Source organism: Physeter macrocephalus, chromosome 4, assembly GCF_002837175.3.
Source record: "Physeter macrocephalus isolate SW-GA chromosome 4, ASM283717v5, whole genome shotgun sequence".
Taxonomy (NCBI): Eukaryota; Metazoa; Chordata; class Mammalia; order Artiodactyla; family Physeteridae; genus Physeter; species Physeter macrocephalus.
This window is the reverse complement of record NC_041217.1, coordinates 119,962,257-119,981,141: the sequence shown is the minus strand read 5'-3', so window position 1 is coordinate 119,981,141 and position 18,885 is coordinate 119,962,257. Positions and strand designations below refer to the sequence as shown.

Below are 18,885 nucleotides of genomic sequence, written 5' to 3'. Positions count from 1 at the left end.
ATATAATACATATATATTTAATATATTTATTATATTATTATATAATATATATTATATATATTATTTATATATTATATATATTATATATAGATATAGATATAGATATATAGCATATATATATAAGCAGATATATAAATATAGCAGATATAGTATCTGAATGCAGATACTACAAAAGAAGAAAGATCTAAAAGTAACAATCTAAACTTCCATCTTAGTAAACTAGAAAAAGAGAAAATTAAATCCAAAATAAGGAGAATAAAAGAACTAATATGAATTAGAGCAGAAATCAATGAAATTGAAAACAGGAAATCAACAGAGAAAATCCATTAAACCAAAAACTGGTTCTTTGAAGAGATCAATAAAACTGATAAACCTCTAGCCAAGTCAAAGAGAGAGAGAGAGAGAGAAAGAGAGGACAGAAATTACTAATATCAGAAATGAAAAAGGGGACAATACTACAGATCCTGTGGACATTGGAAGGATAATAAAGAAATACTATGAAGAACTCCATGCACACAAATTTAATAACCTAGGTGAAATGAACTGATTTCTTAAAAGAAATAATCTGCCAAAACTCACACAAGAATAAATAGACAATCTGAATAGGTGTATACCTATGAGAAATCGAGTCAATAATTAATAACCTTCCAAAACAGAAGCACCAAGCCCAGATGTGTTCATTGGGAAATACTACCAAAATTTAAGGAAGAAGTTACAATCTCTTTAAGGAGATAGAAGCAAAGGGAATACTTTATAATTCGTTCAACGAGGCCAACATTATCCTAATACTAAGGCCAGTCAAAGACATTACAAAACTACAGACCAGCATTTCTCATGAAAACAGATGCAAAAATACTTAAAAAAATTAGTAAATCGAATCCAACAATGTATAAAAAGAATCATACACCTACCACCAAGCTGGATTTATCCCAGGTATACAAGACTGGTTCAACATTCAAAAACCAGTTAATGTAATCCATCACATCAACAGGCTAAAAAGAAGAATCACAGATGCAGGAAAAGCATTTGATGCAATCCAACACCTATTCATGATAAAACTCTCAGTCAACTAGGAATAGAAAAGAACTTCCTCAACTTGATAAAGACTATTTACAAAAAATCTACAGCTAACATTGTGCTTAATGGTGAGAAATTAGAAGCTTTTCCACTAAGATGAAGTCCAAGGCTAGGCTGTCCCTTCTCACCATTACTTCCCAACATTGTACTGAAAGTCCTAGCTAATGCAATGAGACAAAAAAAAAAAAAAAAAAAGGAAATAAAAATGTATAGACCACATCTCTGTTCACAGATGACATGATTGTCAGTGTAGAAAATTCAAAAGAACAGACAAATACCCTTGGAACTACTAAGTGATTATAGCAAAGTTGTAGATTCAGGGTTAATACACAAAAGTCAATCACTTCCCTATATACCAGCAATGAATAAGTTAAAAACACAATACCACTTCCATTACCACTACCATAAGTGAAATATTTACATATAAATGGAACAAAATATGTACATGATTTATAAGAGGAAAACAAACAAAAAAACGCTGATGAGCAAATTCAAAGAATAAATGAATGGAGAAAGACAATGTTCATGGATAGAATGACTCAAAATTATCAAGATGTCTGTTCTTCCCAAATTATCTATAGATTCAATACAACCCCAGTCAAAATCTCAGCAAGTTATTTTATTGCTATTGACAAACTGATTCTAAAGTTTATATATAGAGGCAAAAGACCTCCCAGTATCTAACACAATACTTAAGAAGTACAAAGTTGGAAAAATGATACCACCTGACTTCAAGACTTACTATAAAGCTACAGTAATCAGGACAGTCTAGTATTGTCAAAAGAAAGATAGATCAGTGGAACAGAATAGAGAGCCTAGAAACAGACAGACATGAATACAGTCAATTGATCTTTGACAAAGGAGAAAAAGCACTACAGTGGAGCAAAGACAGACTTTTAACAAATGGTGATGAAACAGCTGGACAGCCACATGAAAAAGAAAATGAATCTGGACACAGACTTTACACCTCCAGAAAGAATAATTCAAATTGGATATATGACCTAAATGTAAAACATAAAACAATAAAACTCTTAGAAGATAACTTAGGAGAAAACGTAGATGACATTAGGATGATGATGACTTTGTTAGATACAATGTCAAAAACATAATAAAAAAATAGTTTATAATCTATAGTTCATTACTATTAAAGACACGATCTGCAAAAGGTAATGCCAAATGAATGAGAAGACAAGTCACAGACTGGGAGAAAATCTTTTACAAAAGACACATCTGCTAAAGGACTCATATAAAATATACAAAGAACTCTTAAAATTCAACAATAAGAAAATGAACAACTAGGTTAAAAAATAAGCCAAAAACCTTAACAGACACTTCAGCAAAGAAGATACAGAGGTGGCAAATAAGCATATGAAAGTCTCTCCTCAACACATGTCATCAGGAAAATGCAAATTAAGAAAACAATGGGATATCATAACACACCGATTAGAATGGCCAACAGTCTAACACTGATAACACAAACTGATGACAAGGATGTGGAACAATAAGGAACTTTCATTCATTCTGGTAGGAGTGCAAAATGGTATAGCCACTCTGGAAGACAGTTTGGGGGTTTCTCAAAAAACTAAATACACTCTTACCATAAAATCCAGTAACTGCATTCTTTGGTATTTACCCAAGGGAGTTGAATACTTATTTTCACACAAAACCCTGCACATGGATATTTATAGCAGCTTTACTCACAATCACCAAAATTGGGAGGAATCAAGAAGTCCTTCAGTAGGTGAATGGATAAATAACCTGTGGTATATCCATACAATGGACTGTTTACTCAGCACTAAAAATAAATTAGCTATCAAGCAATGAAAAGACATGGTATAACCTTAAATGCATATTATTAAGTGAAATAAGCAATCTAAAAAGGCTTATACTGTAGGACTCCACCCATATGACATTCTGGAAAAAGCAAAACATGGAAACAGTAAAAAGATCAGTGGTTGAAGGATTTGCAGGATTTGGGGAATGAGGGATGAATAGGCAGAGCACAGAGGATTTTTAGGATAGTGAAACTACTCTGAATAGTATTATAACAATGTGTACATGTCCTTATACTGTGTCCAAACCCATAGAATATAAAACACCAAGAGTGAATCCTAAGGGAAACTACAGACTTTGAGTGATTGTGATGTGTCATTGTAGGTTCATCAATTTTAACTAATGTACCACTCTGGTGAGGTATGTTGATAATGGGGGAAGCTATGCATGCTTGGGTATATATGAGGGTATACCGGAAACCTCTGTATCTTCTCAATTTTGCTGTGAACCTAAATCTGCTCTGAAAATAAAGTCTTTAAAAACATTAAGAGAGAAAGTAAAATAGAAGTTTAGGGGAAAAAAGTTTTCCCTTGCCCTCGAGAAAGGTGGTGAGGGTTCCTTCAATAGGCTACAGTGGGAAAAATTGGTGAAGAAATAGTCTGAGACCAGGCTAGCTGAGTAATTAAATTCAAAGAAAGGAAACAGTAAAAAAGAGATTTTTGCTTTACACTCCACATCAGGAAGAGTAAGAGGAGGAAGACTGGTTAAACAGAGATGATGCACAAGTAACAGAAAAGATGAGAGCCCCAGCATGAACTGGCAAGCCATGTACCTGAGCTCCATGGTCCATAATCAAGGACCTACTCCATTTGGCTTAAGCTTCTTTTTATGAAGGAGAAGAAAAAATTTAATGTGCTTCTCTACAACTTTCACACAACAGTCATATCCATGCCTATAGTAATAAAAATAACCTAACAGGCATTAACCATAGATAAGCACAAGGCATCTTATTGGGGTGATGGAAATTTTCTATACCTAGCTTGTGATCACGGTTGCACAACTCAGTACATTTACTAAAAATCATTAAACTGCTCACTTACAATAGGTTAATGATAGGTAAAGTATACCTCGGTAAAGTTCTTTACAAGTCTATCTCACTTCTTTCCATGCCACTTCTTCAATACTCTCCTCCAATAGAAAAAAAAAAAAAAAAAAAAAGCCCAAAGCCTCCAAAGAACATCTTTTTTCAACTTATTATAGTTTGGTTTGTCTGATGTCCCCTTTTTTTTTAAAATCAACAAATCTTTGAAATCTTTATTTTAAATCATATTTGTTATAATTTTGATGTCCCTTTTGAAATGTGGAATTCAAGATCAAACACATCATTTCCATTCTATACAGAATAATGGGTTTACTACTGACCTGTATTGACATATTTTATTCTGGTCACGGTAGCTTATGACTGTTTAAACAACCATTATCACACTGTCTGATTATATAAAACCTAAACTTAAAATCCCTTGACTTTTTTACCCACTACAATCAACTGCCAGAGATTTACTCCCACTCACATAGTATACAACTTTTTCATTTTCTATTTAAAAATTAATATTAGTGAAAATTTGAAGAAAACAGAAAAGACAGAAGGACAAAAAACATAGCTGATATAGTATATTTACATCCAGCACATTTTATGTGAGTAATATAATCATATCAGCAAAAAAGTAGCATCCATTTCTATGGCCATTCTTCCCAGGTCCAAGAAATGCTCTAACATACATTTAACACTCTGTTATAGACTCTATCACATCACCCTGTTTTAGTCCCCTCACAGCTCTTATCATTTCTGAAGTTTTCTTATTTAGTTACCTTTTTCAGCGTTTACCTCATTGGTATGTACAATCCCTCAGCTTATAGGCTCTATTGACCTTTCTTTCCTTAGGACCTCATCTAGTTCTGTAGTTTAAAAATTAACTCCATCTATATGCTGACAACTCCCAAAATTATATCTCTAAGTCCAGACCTGTCTTGCAAACTCCAGACTCATGTATAATGCAAACACATACACATACAAACTCCCATTACATATGCACTGCACACACATACATCTGTTTACTTTCTGCATCCAAAACCAAATTCTGGACTCTCCCTACTACCCCAATAACTGTCCCTACTTCCCCATCCATATCCTTTCCCATTTCAACTGATGGTCCAGCCTTCAGGCAGTTATCCTTGACTCCTCTCTTTCTTTCACATTCCACAGCCATTCCTTTAGCAAATTGTATTAATTATGCCTTCAAACATATATCCAGAATCTAACCAACTTCTCATCAGCCCCACTGTTACCATCCTGGCCAAGCCTTCACCAACTCTCACCTGTTTTGCTGCAGTAGCCTCCAAAGAAGTCTCCCTGTTTCTATCATTGCCCCACTCTCTGCTAGAGTCTATTTTCACATTTCCGTGAAATGCTCCTTTAAAACATAATGGAAGTCACATAAAAACCTTGCAATGGCTTTGTTTCACTCAGTTAAAAAAAAAATCCTTTATTTAAGCCGTTGTTATCTTTCTCTCTTGCTACTTTCCCTTTTGTTCTCTCTCACCTAAGTCTTTTGTATTTTCTAAATGTTCTTAATAAGAAAGTTTTGTTTTTATTAACAAAAAAGAGAGCTTTTAAACAATAAAACTATGAAAGCGTAATCTCCCTTTTCATTCAAATTCTTTCGCTCTAAGTACTGAATTAAATAACAGGGTCAATTCTGTAGAAGAAAAACTAAGTTAAGTTCATGCTAAGAACTTGTAAGGCCTTGAATACCTATGTTCCTGAAACTTTAATGAAGACAGGCTTCTCAACTAAAATAAACTGTATGGTGTGGTAGAATGATGTCGGAGTTTGGGATTGAAATATCTTGCTTAAATCTTCTCTCTACTACTTAACTAATTGTGAGAGCCTGACTAAGTCACTATTCTCTCTCATTCATAGCTTTCTTACATGTAAAGATAAATAGAATAATCTGTAAAACTCATCATAAACCTGGTGTCTTACAAGAGAAGAAACTTATCTATGGATACCTACCAAAAACACATCCAATAAGGCCAACTTATTCCCAGCAATGCTATTGAAAGTTCTAGATTAATCTGCATACACAAAAGGTCGCCAGAGAAACAGCCAAAAACCCCAAACGTTAAGGGCCTCATTGCAGAATTTTATACAACTTCCAAAAGCCTATTAAGTGATCTCAAAACTGAGAGGTGTGGAGAAGCTCACTCTCTAGAAACTGCAATGGCAAAGAAGCCACAAAGCTTCCTGAAGAGAGTACAGATTTTAAAAGTTCAGACTGTGTATGTATCTGGACCTGGGGTTGGGGCAGATGGCTTCAGACGACGACCCAAGGGGAGGAATTAACTCTCAAGAGGTCCTTGGGAACTGCCCCTGGCTAAAACAAACCAAGAGTTAGAAAGGATCAATGGCCTTTGAGAGAAAGCTAGAAGCTAGGTTGTAGTTTGGACTTCTCCTTAAGCGGGTGAGTTCTCGAAATTTCGCCGCCCAAGCAGGACCACTCACCGGGTCTACCGAGCTGCAACGCTTTACGAGTTGGGAACAAGCGGCCCAGACCCGGCACAGTCCGACAAATCACTAGGTGGCCATTTATCCGTTCCGGAGACCGTTGCTACGGAAACGGAGCAAAGCCCTGGGCTCAAGCCGCGGTGGTTTTCCTTAGGCAAGCCAAAGAGCTTCGGGGGCGTAGTTACGTGAGTGACGCACGTAGGGGGCGGGACAGAGACGAAACCGGACCAAAGAACGGGTTACGTCCCAGGGCGCATGCGTGGGGTGCTGGGCTGCTGGATAGCTGGAAGTCGTTGGCGGTGGTGGGGAAAGTGAGCTATGGCAACCGCGAGTGCCTTTCCAGGCGTATCTTTGCGAGAAGCCACCCAGCGAAGGTTGCGGAGGTTTTCAGAGCTTAGAGGTACCAAAGGAGGAACCCTTGCTCTCCCCGGCAATGGACAGGGAGGGCGCTTTACGTTCTGGGGTATTTGCTGGACTACCACTTCCTTTTACTAATCACTTGCGGGCCTAGGACGCTGGCCCAGGTGCAGTTAATGTACCTCTTGAGTTTTTTATTCTTCTGTCACTCTCCTTTCTTTACGTTATGCTTGTTACTTTCTTTAAGTTTATTCCCAGTTGCCTATATATAAATATATCTATATGAGGAGGAATGAGAAGACAGTTATTAGCCTGACTAGTGAAGCTATAAATCCAAGTTATTCGTTTGGTTAGCTCATTAGCAAAAATTATTTTAAATAAACCTGGAAGATCTAAAGCATAGTGATTTTTATGGAGTTCATCAGGGAGCTGGGAACTTTTATTGAGTTCATCAGGGAGCTGGGAACTTTTCTGTTATCCAGAATTTGGTGTCATTCTCCAGTAACCTTTGTAAACTTGCATGGCTCATTTTAAGGCAATTAAAAAGTAAATTGCCCACATTTATGAACACCAACATTGTAGCAATGGGTCCTTGGATTTAATCTTTCTTATCCAACAAACATTAAGTGGTCCCTGTATGTGAAAAGTGATTTTCAAAGCTGGAGATTAATTTATTCCTTTGTCTCCTCTCTTTATTTAAGAATTGAGCTCATCTTTAGCAAGTCAAAAGTACTTCTCTTAATCAAGAAACATTACAACTCTAAGAAAATCTAAATAAATGGGACTGTAGACCATAAAAGGAGCAAGGAATCTAAAAGGAAAAAAAAAGTAGAATTTGTGAACAATCCTCATTAGAACTATTTTGAATCCTACTAGCTGACCACTCATGATTCCCTAATTCTCGAAAGCAGAAGATACATTTTTGGAGATAGTATTACCTCTTTTTTCCTTCTTTCCAAATAGGTAAACCTGTAACAGCTAGAGAATTCTGATAATATTTATCACTTTCTTCTTACACATAGGCAAACCTGTGGCAGCTGGAGAATTCTGGGACATTGTTGCAATAACAGCAGCTGATGATAAACAGGAACTTGCTTATAAGCAACAGCTGTCAGAAAAGCTGAAAAAAAAGGAGTTACCGCTTGGAGTTCAATATCATGTTTTTGTTGATCCTGCTGGAGCCAAAATTGGTACACATTTATGGTCAGATTTATATCATAAATTGTGGGCAGAATAATCATTGAAGAAAAGCTTTCCTGTGGCTTACAGTTTATAAACTGTGTGTCTTACCACCTATAGTCTTTACAAACTTTAAAATTTTTATGTAAGTTCACTATTTTTTAAGAAAGATAAAAGGCATGGCAACTGTTTTTACACATTGTGGACTTACCATGAAAAACTTCCAGAATGTTATGTTACTTAAAAGAGAATTTTATTAGTCTTAATAAAATTTACTCAGATGGTGAATATTCTTTTGGACCTTATCAGTAGGGCTCTTAAGGTCCCTCGAACTACACAATTTGTTCAGAAACTTACATGAAGAGATCAAATCAGGTAAAATAAATATTTGACCTCTTGGGACCACAATGCAGAATGTGAAAGAGCACAGTCTAATGGCATAATTATCATAGATGTTTACTTTTAAAAACCAGTTTGTCCACTTTGCCTTTTGACCTTACCTTGCAAATAAAAATACATGCTATTTTCCTGGGGGCCATTTTCCATGTGATACTTAAAGCTGAAGCTCATTGATACCAGAGTTAGGGTATCTGTATCTGATACTGGCATGTCCTAATTAGCCAGTGTTTTAATCCTCATAAATATGTGGTCAGTACTTTTCTAATTCCCATATTTGAATGAGATTCAGGCACAAAATGTTAAATAACTTGCCCATGGTAACTAGTAAGTGGAAGTTACATTTAAGATGTTTTTTAGGAAAACAGGTTCTAAAAAACTTTTTAGAAAGTAAATCTAACACATATATATGATCATATGGAAGAATTATTTTAATAGGCTTTACAGTTCATAACTCCAAGTGAATGTGTAAACTTACAGTCTTATAGTGTTGCAGATTGCTTAATTTATCATTTCTTTCTTTTTACTACTATTTTCAGGAGAAGATTAACTCAACTTTTATTACCAAGGGCTCATCTCTGGGTTTTATTACTAGTTATTTAATTGCTAGGAAATGTGTATTTAGTTTGATTGTTCTGCCTATACCTTTGCTCTCTGCCTGGTTAATTGTAGCCAAAGGTCATATCCTCAAAGTTATAACACTTAAATTTACTGTAATAACAAAGTTTTTGTAACTTTCTGTGAAATAAATTGAGCTTTTTAACTTTATTTTCAAGGAAATGGAGGATCGACACTTTGTGCCCTTCGATGTTTGGAAAAGCTTTATGGAGATGAGTGGAATTCTTTTACCATCCTATTAATTCACTCTGGTAATGTTACACTTTACTAATTTACATTTTCGTTTAGTATATTACCTTTTATATCAAAGGGGCTTTTTTCTCCCTTACTAATACTATCCCCTCTTTCTTTTTCTTTTTTTCTTTTGTCTTTGAAGTTATTTTGCTTTGGAAACAAATATTTTATGCTTTCCTTAATATTTTTAGGTTGTAAGTAGCATAATATTTTTCACAAAATTTAACCTTAAAATTGTAGATCACATACATCCTCAACTTTTCATGTATTGTTTTTGGTATACATATCGAAAATTATCTTCCTAAGACAGAACTCATCAAAATATGAACATTTCTTGACAATGCTTTAGAAAGGATTCTTGCTGTAGGGAAGAGGCTGGTTTAGTACTGTGATTACCAGACTTTACACAAAACCTTCTGTTAACACATTTTTATCTAGTTATTGGTAGCCGAAGTCCATAGTCCTTAGGAGTTCAAAAACAAAAAGAAAAGGTGATGACAGAACATGGAGTTGACAAGAAAGTATAAAAGAGAGAAAATCACACACCAAAAAAGGGAACAGAAAGGTAGGAAAGAAGTAATCTCAGAATATAATTTTTTAAATTGGAAAAATATGGTTGTATAAAAATTTTGGTTATATGAAAGGAACGTCTGTTATTTTTCCTCTATGTACTGGAGGCTGGCGAAACTTTGTCATGGACTTGTACCAGTTCAGGAACAGATATTTTAGAGCCACTCATCCACATGGTTACCAAGGTGCTTTTCATTTTTTAGGATTCGTGTACGGAATAATGATTCTTTTTAAAGATGATATCAAGTAAAGCATCCAAGTTCTGATTTTAAGACTAACTGAAAAAGTAAAAGAAAAATTCAAATTTACAGTTTTATTCCAGAACGAGTATTATTATTACTAATTTAGTAAAAATTAAGTTAGACACCAGAAAATATATATTAATACAATTGATCCTTGAAAATATATAATAATGCATTGATCTGTGAGTGGTGCTGACCCTCACATAGTCTGAAATCTGCATATAACTTCATAGTTGGTCTTCTGTATAGGCAGTTCCACTCCATATCCACAGTTTCTCATCAGGGATTCAACCAACATTGGGTCATATAGTCTTACAGTATTTATTGAAAAAAATCCTCATATGAGTGGACTGGTAGAGTTCAAACCCTTATTGTTCAAGGGTCAAGTGTAATTAAAAGTAGGTAATTCTTACAATGCTGAACTTTACTGTTGGTTAGTATTTGGAAAATGAAAAAGAAAGTATTAGCTCTCATTGGTTGAATGATGTACTCTGTAGTAAGTGCTTTACATGTATTGTTGATCTCAAAACATGATAAAGCAAGTATTTACATCTGCTGATTTAGTGTTAAGTCCAAAGATAAACAATTAAAAAGTGGTGAACCAGAATTTGAACCCATTTTTGTGTGACTCTTCCTACTATGCCTCTCACTATAATTAGTTACGTAAAAATGATGTAAGCTATTTAATGTACTTAAGAGAACACACTTTTCAAGGAATTAAGTCATAAGGCTCATCTTAGAGGGAAAAGCCTTTTAAAATTAAAAACAAATATACATTGTAAAATGCTTTTAAATAAATGCACCTTTACTTCCTTTAAGTATATGTAATTGAGGAAACACATTCCATCTGGAAATTACTCTTTAATAGATAATTATGTATATTAGGTTTTTGTGACATTTTTTTCCCCATGAAGTGGATTTTTAATGTAGGCGTTTAAACATGGTTGAAATTTATTGTGTAAAATGTAGATATAAGGTCATATTTTAGCTCATTGTCCTTTTTACTTGTTATCCAGTTGAATTAAAACAATTCAGTCTGTAAAGCATATTACAGTTCTTTCCTAATCTAGAACTGCATTATAGCAAATTTCTACAGAATTGCTCTGTGAATTTGTAATCTGGAATTTATTATTCTTCCCTGGGATACAGTAATATATTGTATATTTTAAATATCTTTAGAGATATTTTGAGTTGTAACTGATGCTTCTGGGTTTTTAATCTTATAAACATTTTAAAACAGTTATTTTGTTTAATTTTATATAGGTGGCTACAGTCAACGCCTTCCAAATGCAAGTGCTCTGGGGAAAATTTTCACTGCTTTACCTTTTGGTAGCCCCATTTATCAGATGTTGGAATTAAAACTAGCCATGTACATTGATTTCCCCTCACATATGAATCCTGGGATTCTGGTTACCTGTGCAGATGATATTGAACTTTATAGTATTGGAGAATCTGAGTATATTAGGTTTGACAAACCTGGCTTTACTGCTTTAGCTCATCCTTCTAGTTTGACTGTAGGTACAACACATGGAGTATTTGTCTTAGAACCTTTTAACTATTTAGAACATAGAGACCTTGAGTACAGAAGTTGCCGTCGTTTCCTTCATAAGCCCAGCATAGAAAAGATGTATCAGTTTGATGCTGTGTGTAGACCTAGAAATTTTTTTCAACAAAGCTTGGCTGGGGGTGACATACCCTCTCTTAAATTAGACCCTGAGTATGTCTACACAGACAGCCTATTTTACATGGATCATAAAACAGCGAAAAAGTTACTTGCTTTTTATGAAAAAATAGGTACACTAAACTGTGAAATAGATGCCTATGGAGACTTTCTGCAGGCTTTGGGACCTGGAGCAACTGTGGAATATACCAGAAACATATCAAATGTTACTAAAGAAGAGTCAGAGTTGGTAGACATGAGGCAAAGAATATTTCATCTTCTTAAAGGAACATCACTAAATGTTGTTGTTCTTAATAACTCCAAATTTTATCACATTGGAACAACTGAAGAATATTTGTTTCATTTTACTTCTGATAGCAATTTGAAGTCAGAGCTTGGCTTACAGTCCATAGCTTTTAGCATCTTTCCAGCAATACCAGAATGCTCTAGTAACAAATCCTGTATCATTCAAAGTATATTGGATTCAAGATGTTCTGTGGCACCTGGCTCAGTTGTAGAGTATTCCAGATTGGGGCCTGATGTTTCAGTGGGGGAAAATTGCATTATTAGTGGTTCTTATATCATAACAACAGCCGTCCTGTCTGCACATTCTTTTGTGTGTTCCTTAAGCTTGAAGATGAATAGACACTTAAAGTATTCAACTATGGCATGTGGAGTGCAAGACAACTTGAAAAAGAATGTTAAAACATTGTCAGATATAAAGTTACTTCAATTCTTTGGAGTCTGTTTCCTGTCATGCTTAGACATTTGGAATCTCAAAGTTACAGAGGAACTGTTCTCTGGAAACAAGACATGTTTGAGTTTGTGGAATGCTCGTATTTTCCCAGTTTGTTCTTCTTTGAATGATTCAGTTACAACATCCCTAAAGATGTTAAATGCTGTACAGAACAAGTCAGCATTCAGCCTGAATAAATATAAGCTGTTGTCCATTGAAGAAATGCTTTTCTACAAAGATGTGGAAGACATGATAACTTATAGGGAGCAAATTTTTCTAGAAATTACTTTGAATAGAAAACAGTCTGATTTAGAGACATCCTAAATATTGTATACTCTGCCTTTCTTGATTGAGCAAGATTGCAGATGCAGGAGTTTTCTGTAGACTGTTGTTTTTTAATTGAAGTGAATTAATGAAAATTATATTAACATGATTGCTGTAGCATAAAATTAATAACAAAAGTACAAATAAACCATTTTTTGATGAAAGAATAGCTTAAGGATGTAAGTTCAGAAAAGTGATTTTTAAAAAATATTTATCACTATTTAAATCTTTCTTTTATAAAGGTGGACTTGTGGAACATTATTTTGTTCACAAAATACTGTAATTGTTTTAAAGGTAATTTTCTAAATATACCTTCAGAATTTTTTCATCTTCTTTTGGGCTTTGGTTCCAATGAAGTTCTAAGTGTTCATTGCCAGTTCTCTTCTCAAGTGCATTAGACCTATTCTGATGAACTAATAAAAATGTCATACTGTAGGGTCTTCAAAGCACTGTAGGAATACTGTAGAAGTACTTTTTCAGAAACAAATCCATGGCTGACAGTCAAATTAAATGAATGCTTAAAATATTGTGATAGGGCTTCCCTGGTGGCGCAGTGGTTGCGCGTCCGCCTGCCGATGCAGGGGAACCGGGTTCGCGCCCCTGTCTGGGCGGATCCCACATGCTGCGGAGCAGCTGGGCCCGTGAGCCATGGCCGCTGAGCCTGCGTGTCCGGAGCCTGTGCTCCGCAACGGGAGAGGCCACAACAGAGGGAGGCCCGCATACCACACGAAAAAAAAAAAATATTGTGATAGTCTTAATTAATACATATTAATAGATACAAACCATTCTGAAACTGATGATAAAAATCTATGTGACTTATCAGCAACCCTCAGTTATGATATTTATGTATATTTTTTTCAAGTTTCTTCCCAAGGAGTAAGTAAAGATATATGGTAGCCATTGTTTAGCATTTACTGATTTACTTGCAGAGATTTCAGAGAATGTTATGTGTTTGTCACTCATTAAAAGTTCAATGCTGTATTTCTAATCTAATTGATCTAAGGTGCCATCAGTTATTAAGAATCACCATTATTTTATGTTCCACTGAAAAAGAGAAAACACTACCAATAAAATATGCAATGCTTTTCTTGTTACTTGAAGTTTTTATTCATTGGAAATCTTTTTTAAAAGCACTTAAATATAGATTTGTGTCATTTAACCCTTTTGCAAATACATGTAGAGGAACAAAAAAGTGAAATATTAAGATACAGTCAAGACTTTTCTAAAGCTTCACATTTAGAGTCAAACTTTTCTAAAGCAATTTTCAACTCAAGAGTGGTTGATATCCATGTGCTATCTTCTAATACCATCTAGTACCATCTGTGCTATCAAAAGTATTGATAAAGCTGCATATTCTACAAGTGCCACCACCACACTGATGCCTGGATTTACCTTCAAGCTATGGACACCAGATACCTATTCTGCAAGTTGGATGCTGATGCTTTATTACTTTACAGAGTTGTTTCACTTTTACCTTAGTTTAATCACATGTCTCTAGAATGTAGTTCTATTTAAATCAGTGGGAGGTTTCTGACAAGTTGGTGGTCACCACGTTAATCATATTCCTGCACAATGTATGGATTCTAGTTGCTTTGAAATGTTATCTGTTTCAAAGAATTTGGCAGTGTCTCTTTCCTTGATATGCATCGCTTGGTGTGTAGTACCACACATGTATCACCAGCAGTGTATCTAACTCAACCAATGTGATAATCACATGCATGAATAAGTAATAAATTGGACATTTTCTCTTGATTTAAAAATCACAGCGCTTAAATCGTATACTTTCAAGGTTTGTGAAGGACAGCTACAATTTGTAATTAAATATATTCTGTAAACTTATTGATGAGTTAATAATTAACAATGACCCAGAAGGCATGGAAAAAAAAATGCAACTTTTGATATTAATCTCCCTTGGGCATTTGTCTTGTAAACTAAACAAAACAGAAATAATGTGCATTAATGCATACTAAGTGGGAATACAGCTTTGAAAATCCAAGTTATGTGCTGCTGAAAATCACAAAAATTTGATGGAGTGAATCCAGAATCAATTCTCACAAGCTGTGATGATCCACTCATCTTCTGAGGCAAAGCAATACTACCTATGTTATATAAAGATTACCAGATTTAGCACAGAGCCAAAATCAAAACTTGCCTGCTGCAAAATATATGTATAGCTATCACAGCTGGTAACTGGTGTGCTACACATGCCATTCACATACACCATAATGCCCTTTGGACTTGAGACCTGGAGACCCAGAATTTAGGAAACTTGTAGTCTAGCAGAATTAAAATAGAAATAACTAAGGAAAAAAATATTAATTTGTTCAAAATTGTCTAAGGGATTTCAGGTGCTCTTTTTGTTTAGCTGATGAAACAAGTCTTCATCTATGTCTATAACTAAATTATTATTAATAAAGAAAAGACCTTTTTAAAGGTACTTGAAAGTTACCTTTATAAATTCACTTAGTGCAGGAGAAATAATTCAAGCTACCATTAGCTGCTTAGTTTAACTTAAATCTTTTGTGCCTATAAAATATGTTTAGACAAAGCTGATTTCTATTGTGGTTGAGGAACACAACTTTAGTTGTTTATGCTTACTGAAATTGTATTATTATTTTTTTTTTTTTTTTTTGCGGTACGTGGGCCTCTCACTGTTGTGGCCCCTCCCACTGCAGAGCACAGGCTCCGGACGCGCAGGCTCAGCAGCCATGGCTCATGGGCCCAGCCACTCCACGGCATGTGGGATCTTCCCGGACCGGGGCACGAAGCCGTGTCCCCTGCATCGGCAGGCGGACTCCCAACCACTGCGCCACCAGGGAAGCCCTGAAATTGTATTATTAATACTCTTTGTACTGAACTTTGTCACAAGTCACTACACATTCTCCTTCCCTTCAATACCGGTGTGCTAAGCTCCAACATGCTAGTGTTCGTGTTCCCATTTGTCTGTATTCATAAAAATTTGGGACTAGTTTATTTGTTTATTTGTTTTTAAAGTGACATCATTCAGACTTGCCAGTTTGGCTGTTCTCTAATAGACCACAGTTTGGGCTCAGGTTGAAATTTGGAATAAAGGATCTAACTAAAAAATGGGCAGAGGATATGAATAGACATTTTTCTTTGCTTCTGGAGCTTTGGCCTGAGGGTCGGGCTTCAGGTTTATCACACATCTAGTGGCCTACCAAGCTGCTCTCAAGGAACATAGGCTATGGACACCATCTTGGTGCTCTCCCACTGCCTCGCCCCAGCTCATTGGTATCTCCGAGGAAAGAGCTCATTCACTTGTCTGGAGCCCTGATTTTTGCAACTGCTGCATAGGGGACACCTCCAGATTACCTGGCTCTGGTGGCCAGTAGGGCTTGGGCTTGTAGTCCCACAGGACAGTATATATTTGCATACTCTTGAAAGCTGCTGCATAAAGGTCTGGCTTCCAGTCAGCCTGAATCTAGGTACTGATATCCTCCCCTTTGGAACATTGACAGGTTTGGAGCATCCTTATCTACTAGGAGCTATTAAAAATAGCTGCTTGGACAAGCACAAAGGTTTGAGGGACAGTCAAGAGCTGGGGTGGGTTGAATGACAAGGTTCACCTCCTACATGAGATCACTCCTTCAAGACAGAGTGAGGTGGTTGTTTCATCTACTGTATAGAAACCAACAGAGTGTTAAGCAAAATGAAAAGAAAAAAACAAAGATGAAGAATATGCTCCAAATGAAAGAATAAGATAAAACCTCATGAAATAACCTTTAAACAGAGATAAGTAATTTACCTGATAAAGCGTTCAAAGTAATGGTCACAAAGATGCTCACTGAATTTGGGAGATATAATGACATAAACATATCAGTGTAACAAAGAGCTGGTTCTTTAAAAAAAAAAAAAAAGCTAACAAATATTTAGTTAGACTCACCAAGAAAAAAAGTCAAAGGGCTAAATAAGTACAATTAGAAATGAAAGAGGAGATGTTACAACTGATGCCACAAAAATACAAAGGATTATAAAAGACTACTGTGAACAATTAAACGTCCACAAATTGGACAAGCCAGAAGAAATGGATAAATTCCTAGAAACACAACTTTCCACAACTGAATCATGAAGAAATAGAAAATCTGAAGAGACCAATTACTAGTAAGGAGATTGAGTCAGTAATTTCAAAACTCTACAAACAATAGTCCAGAAACAGACTGTTGTTCCACTGGTGAATTCAACCAAACGTTCAACAAAATTAATAAAGAGCTTCTCAAACGCAACCAAAAAATACAAGGGGAAAGAACACTTCCAAATTCATTTTATGAGGCCAGTATTAAGCTGATACGAAAACCAGTCAAAGACACCATAAAAAAGGAAAATTACAGGCTAATATCCCTGATAAACATAGATGTAAAAATCCTCAACAAAATATTAGCAAACTGAATTCAACAATATATTAAAAGGATTCTACATCATGATCAAGTGAGATTTATTCCAGGGATGCAAAGATGGATTGACATCCACAAATCCGTCAACATGATATACCACATTAACAAAAATGAAGGATGAAAATCATATGATTATCTCCGTCAATGTAGAAAAATCATTTGACAAAATTCAACATCCATTTATGGTAAAAACTCTCAATGAAATGGGTGTAGAGGAACTACCTCCATATAATAGAGGCCATATATGAAAAGCCCACAGCTAACATCAAATTCAGAGGTTAAAAGCTGAAAACCTGGGCTTCCCTGGTGGCGCAGCGGTTGCGCTTCCGCCTGCCGATGCAGGGGAACCGGGTTTGCGCCCCGGTCTGGGAGGATCCCATGTGCCGCGGAGCGGCTGGGCCCGTGAGCCATGGCTGCTGGGCCTGCGTGTCCGGAGCCTGTGCTCCGCAACGGGAGAGGCCACAGCAGAGGGAGGCCCTCATACCACAAAAAAAAAAAAAAAAAAAAAAAGCTGAAAACCTTTTCTCTTAACTTCAATGAGAAGACAAGGATACCCACTCTTGTCACTTTTATTCAACATAGTTTTGGAAGTCCTAACCAGAGCAGTTAGGCAAGAAAAAGAAATAAAAGACATATAAATTGGAAAGGAAGAAGTAAAATTATCACTATTGCAGGTGGCATAATACTATATATAGAAAACCCTAAAGACTCCACAAATAAACTGTTACAACCAATTAAAAAAATTAGTAAAGTTGCAGGATACAAAATCAATACACAAAAATACGTTGCCTTTCTATATACTAATGAGAAACTATCAGAGAAATTAAGAAAACAATTTCACTTACAGTTGCATCAAAAAGAATAAAATATCTAGGATTAAATTTAACAAAGGAGATGAAAGATCTGTATATTGAAAATTATAAGACATTAATGAAAAAATTTAAGAAGACACAAATAAATGGAAAGATTCTATGCTTATGGACTGGAAGAATTAATATTGTTAAATGCCCATCCTACCTAAAGCAGTCTACAGATTCAGTGCACTCCCTGTCAAAACGCCAATGGCATTTTTCACAGAAATAGAACAATCCTAAAATTTGCATGGAACCACAGAAAATCCCTAATAGCCAAAGCAAGTTCAAGAAAAAAGAACAGAGCTGGAGGCATCACAATCCTTGATTTAAAACTGTATTATAAAGCTATAGTAATTCAAACAGCATTTTATTGGCATAAAACCCACCACATAAATATACAATAGAGAGCCCAGAAACAAAACCACATGTGTATGTTTGATTAATTTAAGATCATGGAACCAAGAGTGGGAAAAGAACCACCTTTCAATAAACGGTGTTGGAAAAACTAGACAGCAACATGCAAAAGAATGAAACTTCTCCATTATCCTGTGCTATACACAAATTTAACTCAAAATGGATTAAAGACTTGAAGTATTGGGTTGGCCAAAACGTTCGTTCAGTTTTTTCCATAAGATGGCTCTAGTAGTGCTTAGCTGTCTTTAACTTCATTTGAAACAATTTTGTTAGATTGCATTGTGACATTTCTCATATCGGCATGCATTGAAAAAAAAATCAAAATTGGTGAATTTTTGTGTAGCCATTTTAATATGAAGATGAAAGAAAAAAAGCAACATTTTTGGCATATTATGCTTTATTATTTCAAGAAAGGTAAAAATGAAACTGAAACACAAAAAAAGATTTTTGCAGTGTATGGAGAAGGTGCTGTGA

The 18,885-nt window shown here is 35.4% G+C and overlaps 2 protein-coding genes across 3 annotated transcripts in view; one reads left to right on the top strand and one right to left on the bottom strand.

Annotated features, from left to right (window-relative positions):
• LRRIQ3 (leucine rich repeats and IQ motif containing 3) overlaps window positions 1-6,550 on the bottom strand; it is a 236,253-nt gene extending 229,703 nt beyond the window's left edge. The window contains exon 1 of the mRNA XM_024119868.2: window positions 6,413-6,550. The gene's annotated coding sequence lies outside the window, so the exon portion shown is untranslated. The remainder of the gene's footprint in view (window positions 1-6,412) is intronic.
• Window positions 6,551-6,683: 133 nt separating this feature from the next.
• On the top strand, window positions 6,684-15,012 carry FPGT (fucose-1-phosphate guanylyltransferase). Of its 2 annotated transcripts, XM_007106928.4 has the most exons (4): window positions 6,684-6,815; window positions 7,795-7,962; window positions 9,124-9,216; window positions 11,275-15,010. In XM_007106928.4, the coding sequence occupies exons 1-4, from the start codon at window positions 6,734-6,736 to the stop codon at window positions 12,729-12,731; spliced, it is 1,800 nt and encodes a 599-aa protein (XP_007106990.1). In that variant the 5' UTR covers window positions 6,684-6,733; the 3' UTR covers window positions 12,732-15,010. The 2 variants fall into 2 exon arrangements, with proteins under 2 accessions (XP_007106990.1, XP_007106991.1); XM_007106929.4 differs by lacking the exon at window positions 6,684-6,815 and having other exon boundaries at window positions 7,826-7,975; window positions 11,275-15,012.
• Window positions 15,013-18,885: the final 3,873 nt, after the last annotated feature.

What these genes read in the sequence shown, in the direction of transcription:
- FPGT (XM_007106928.4), top strand. Translation starts at nt 6,734, where the DNA reads ATGGCAACCGCGAGTGCCTTTCCAGGCGTATCTTTGCGAGAAGCCACC. An exon ending in TCCTGCTGGAGCCAAAATTG is followed by an intron (nt 7,963 to 9,123) that starts GTACACATTTAT and finishes TTTATTTTCAAG; the next exon opens with GAAATGGAGGATCGACACTT. An exon ending in CATCCTATTAATTCACTCTG is followed by an intron (nt 9,217 to 11,274) that starts GTAATGTTACAC and finishes AATTTTATATAG; the next exon opens with GTGGCTACAGTCAACGCCTT.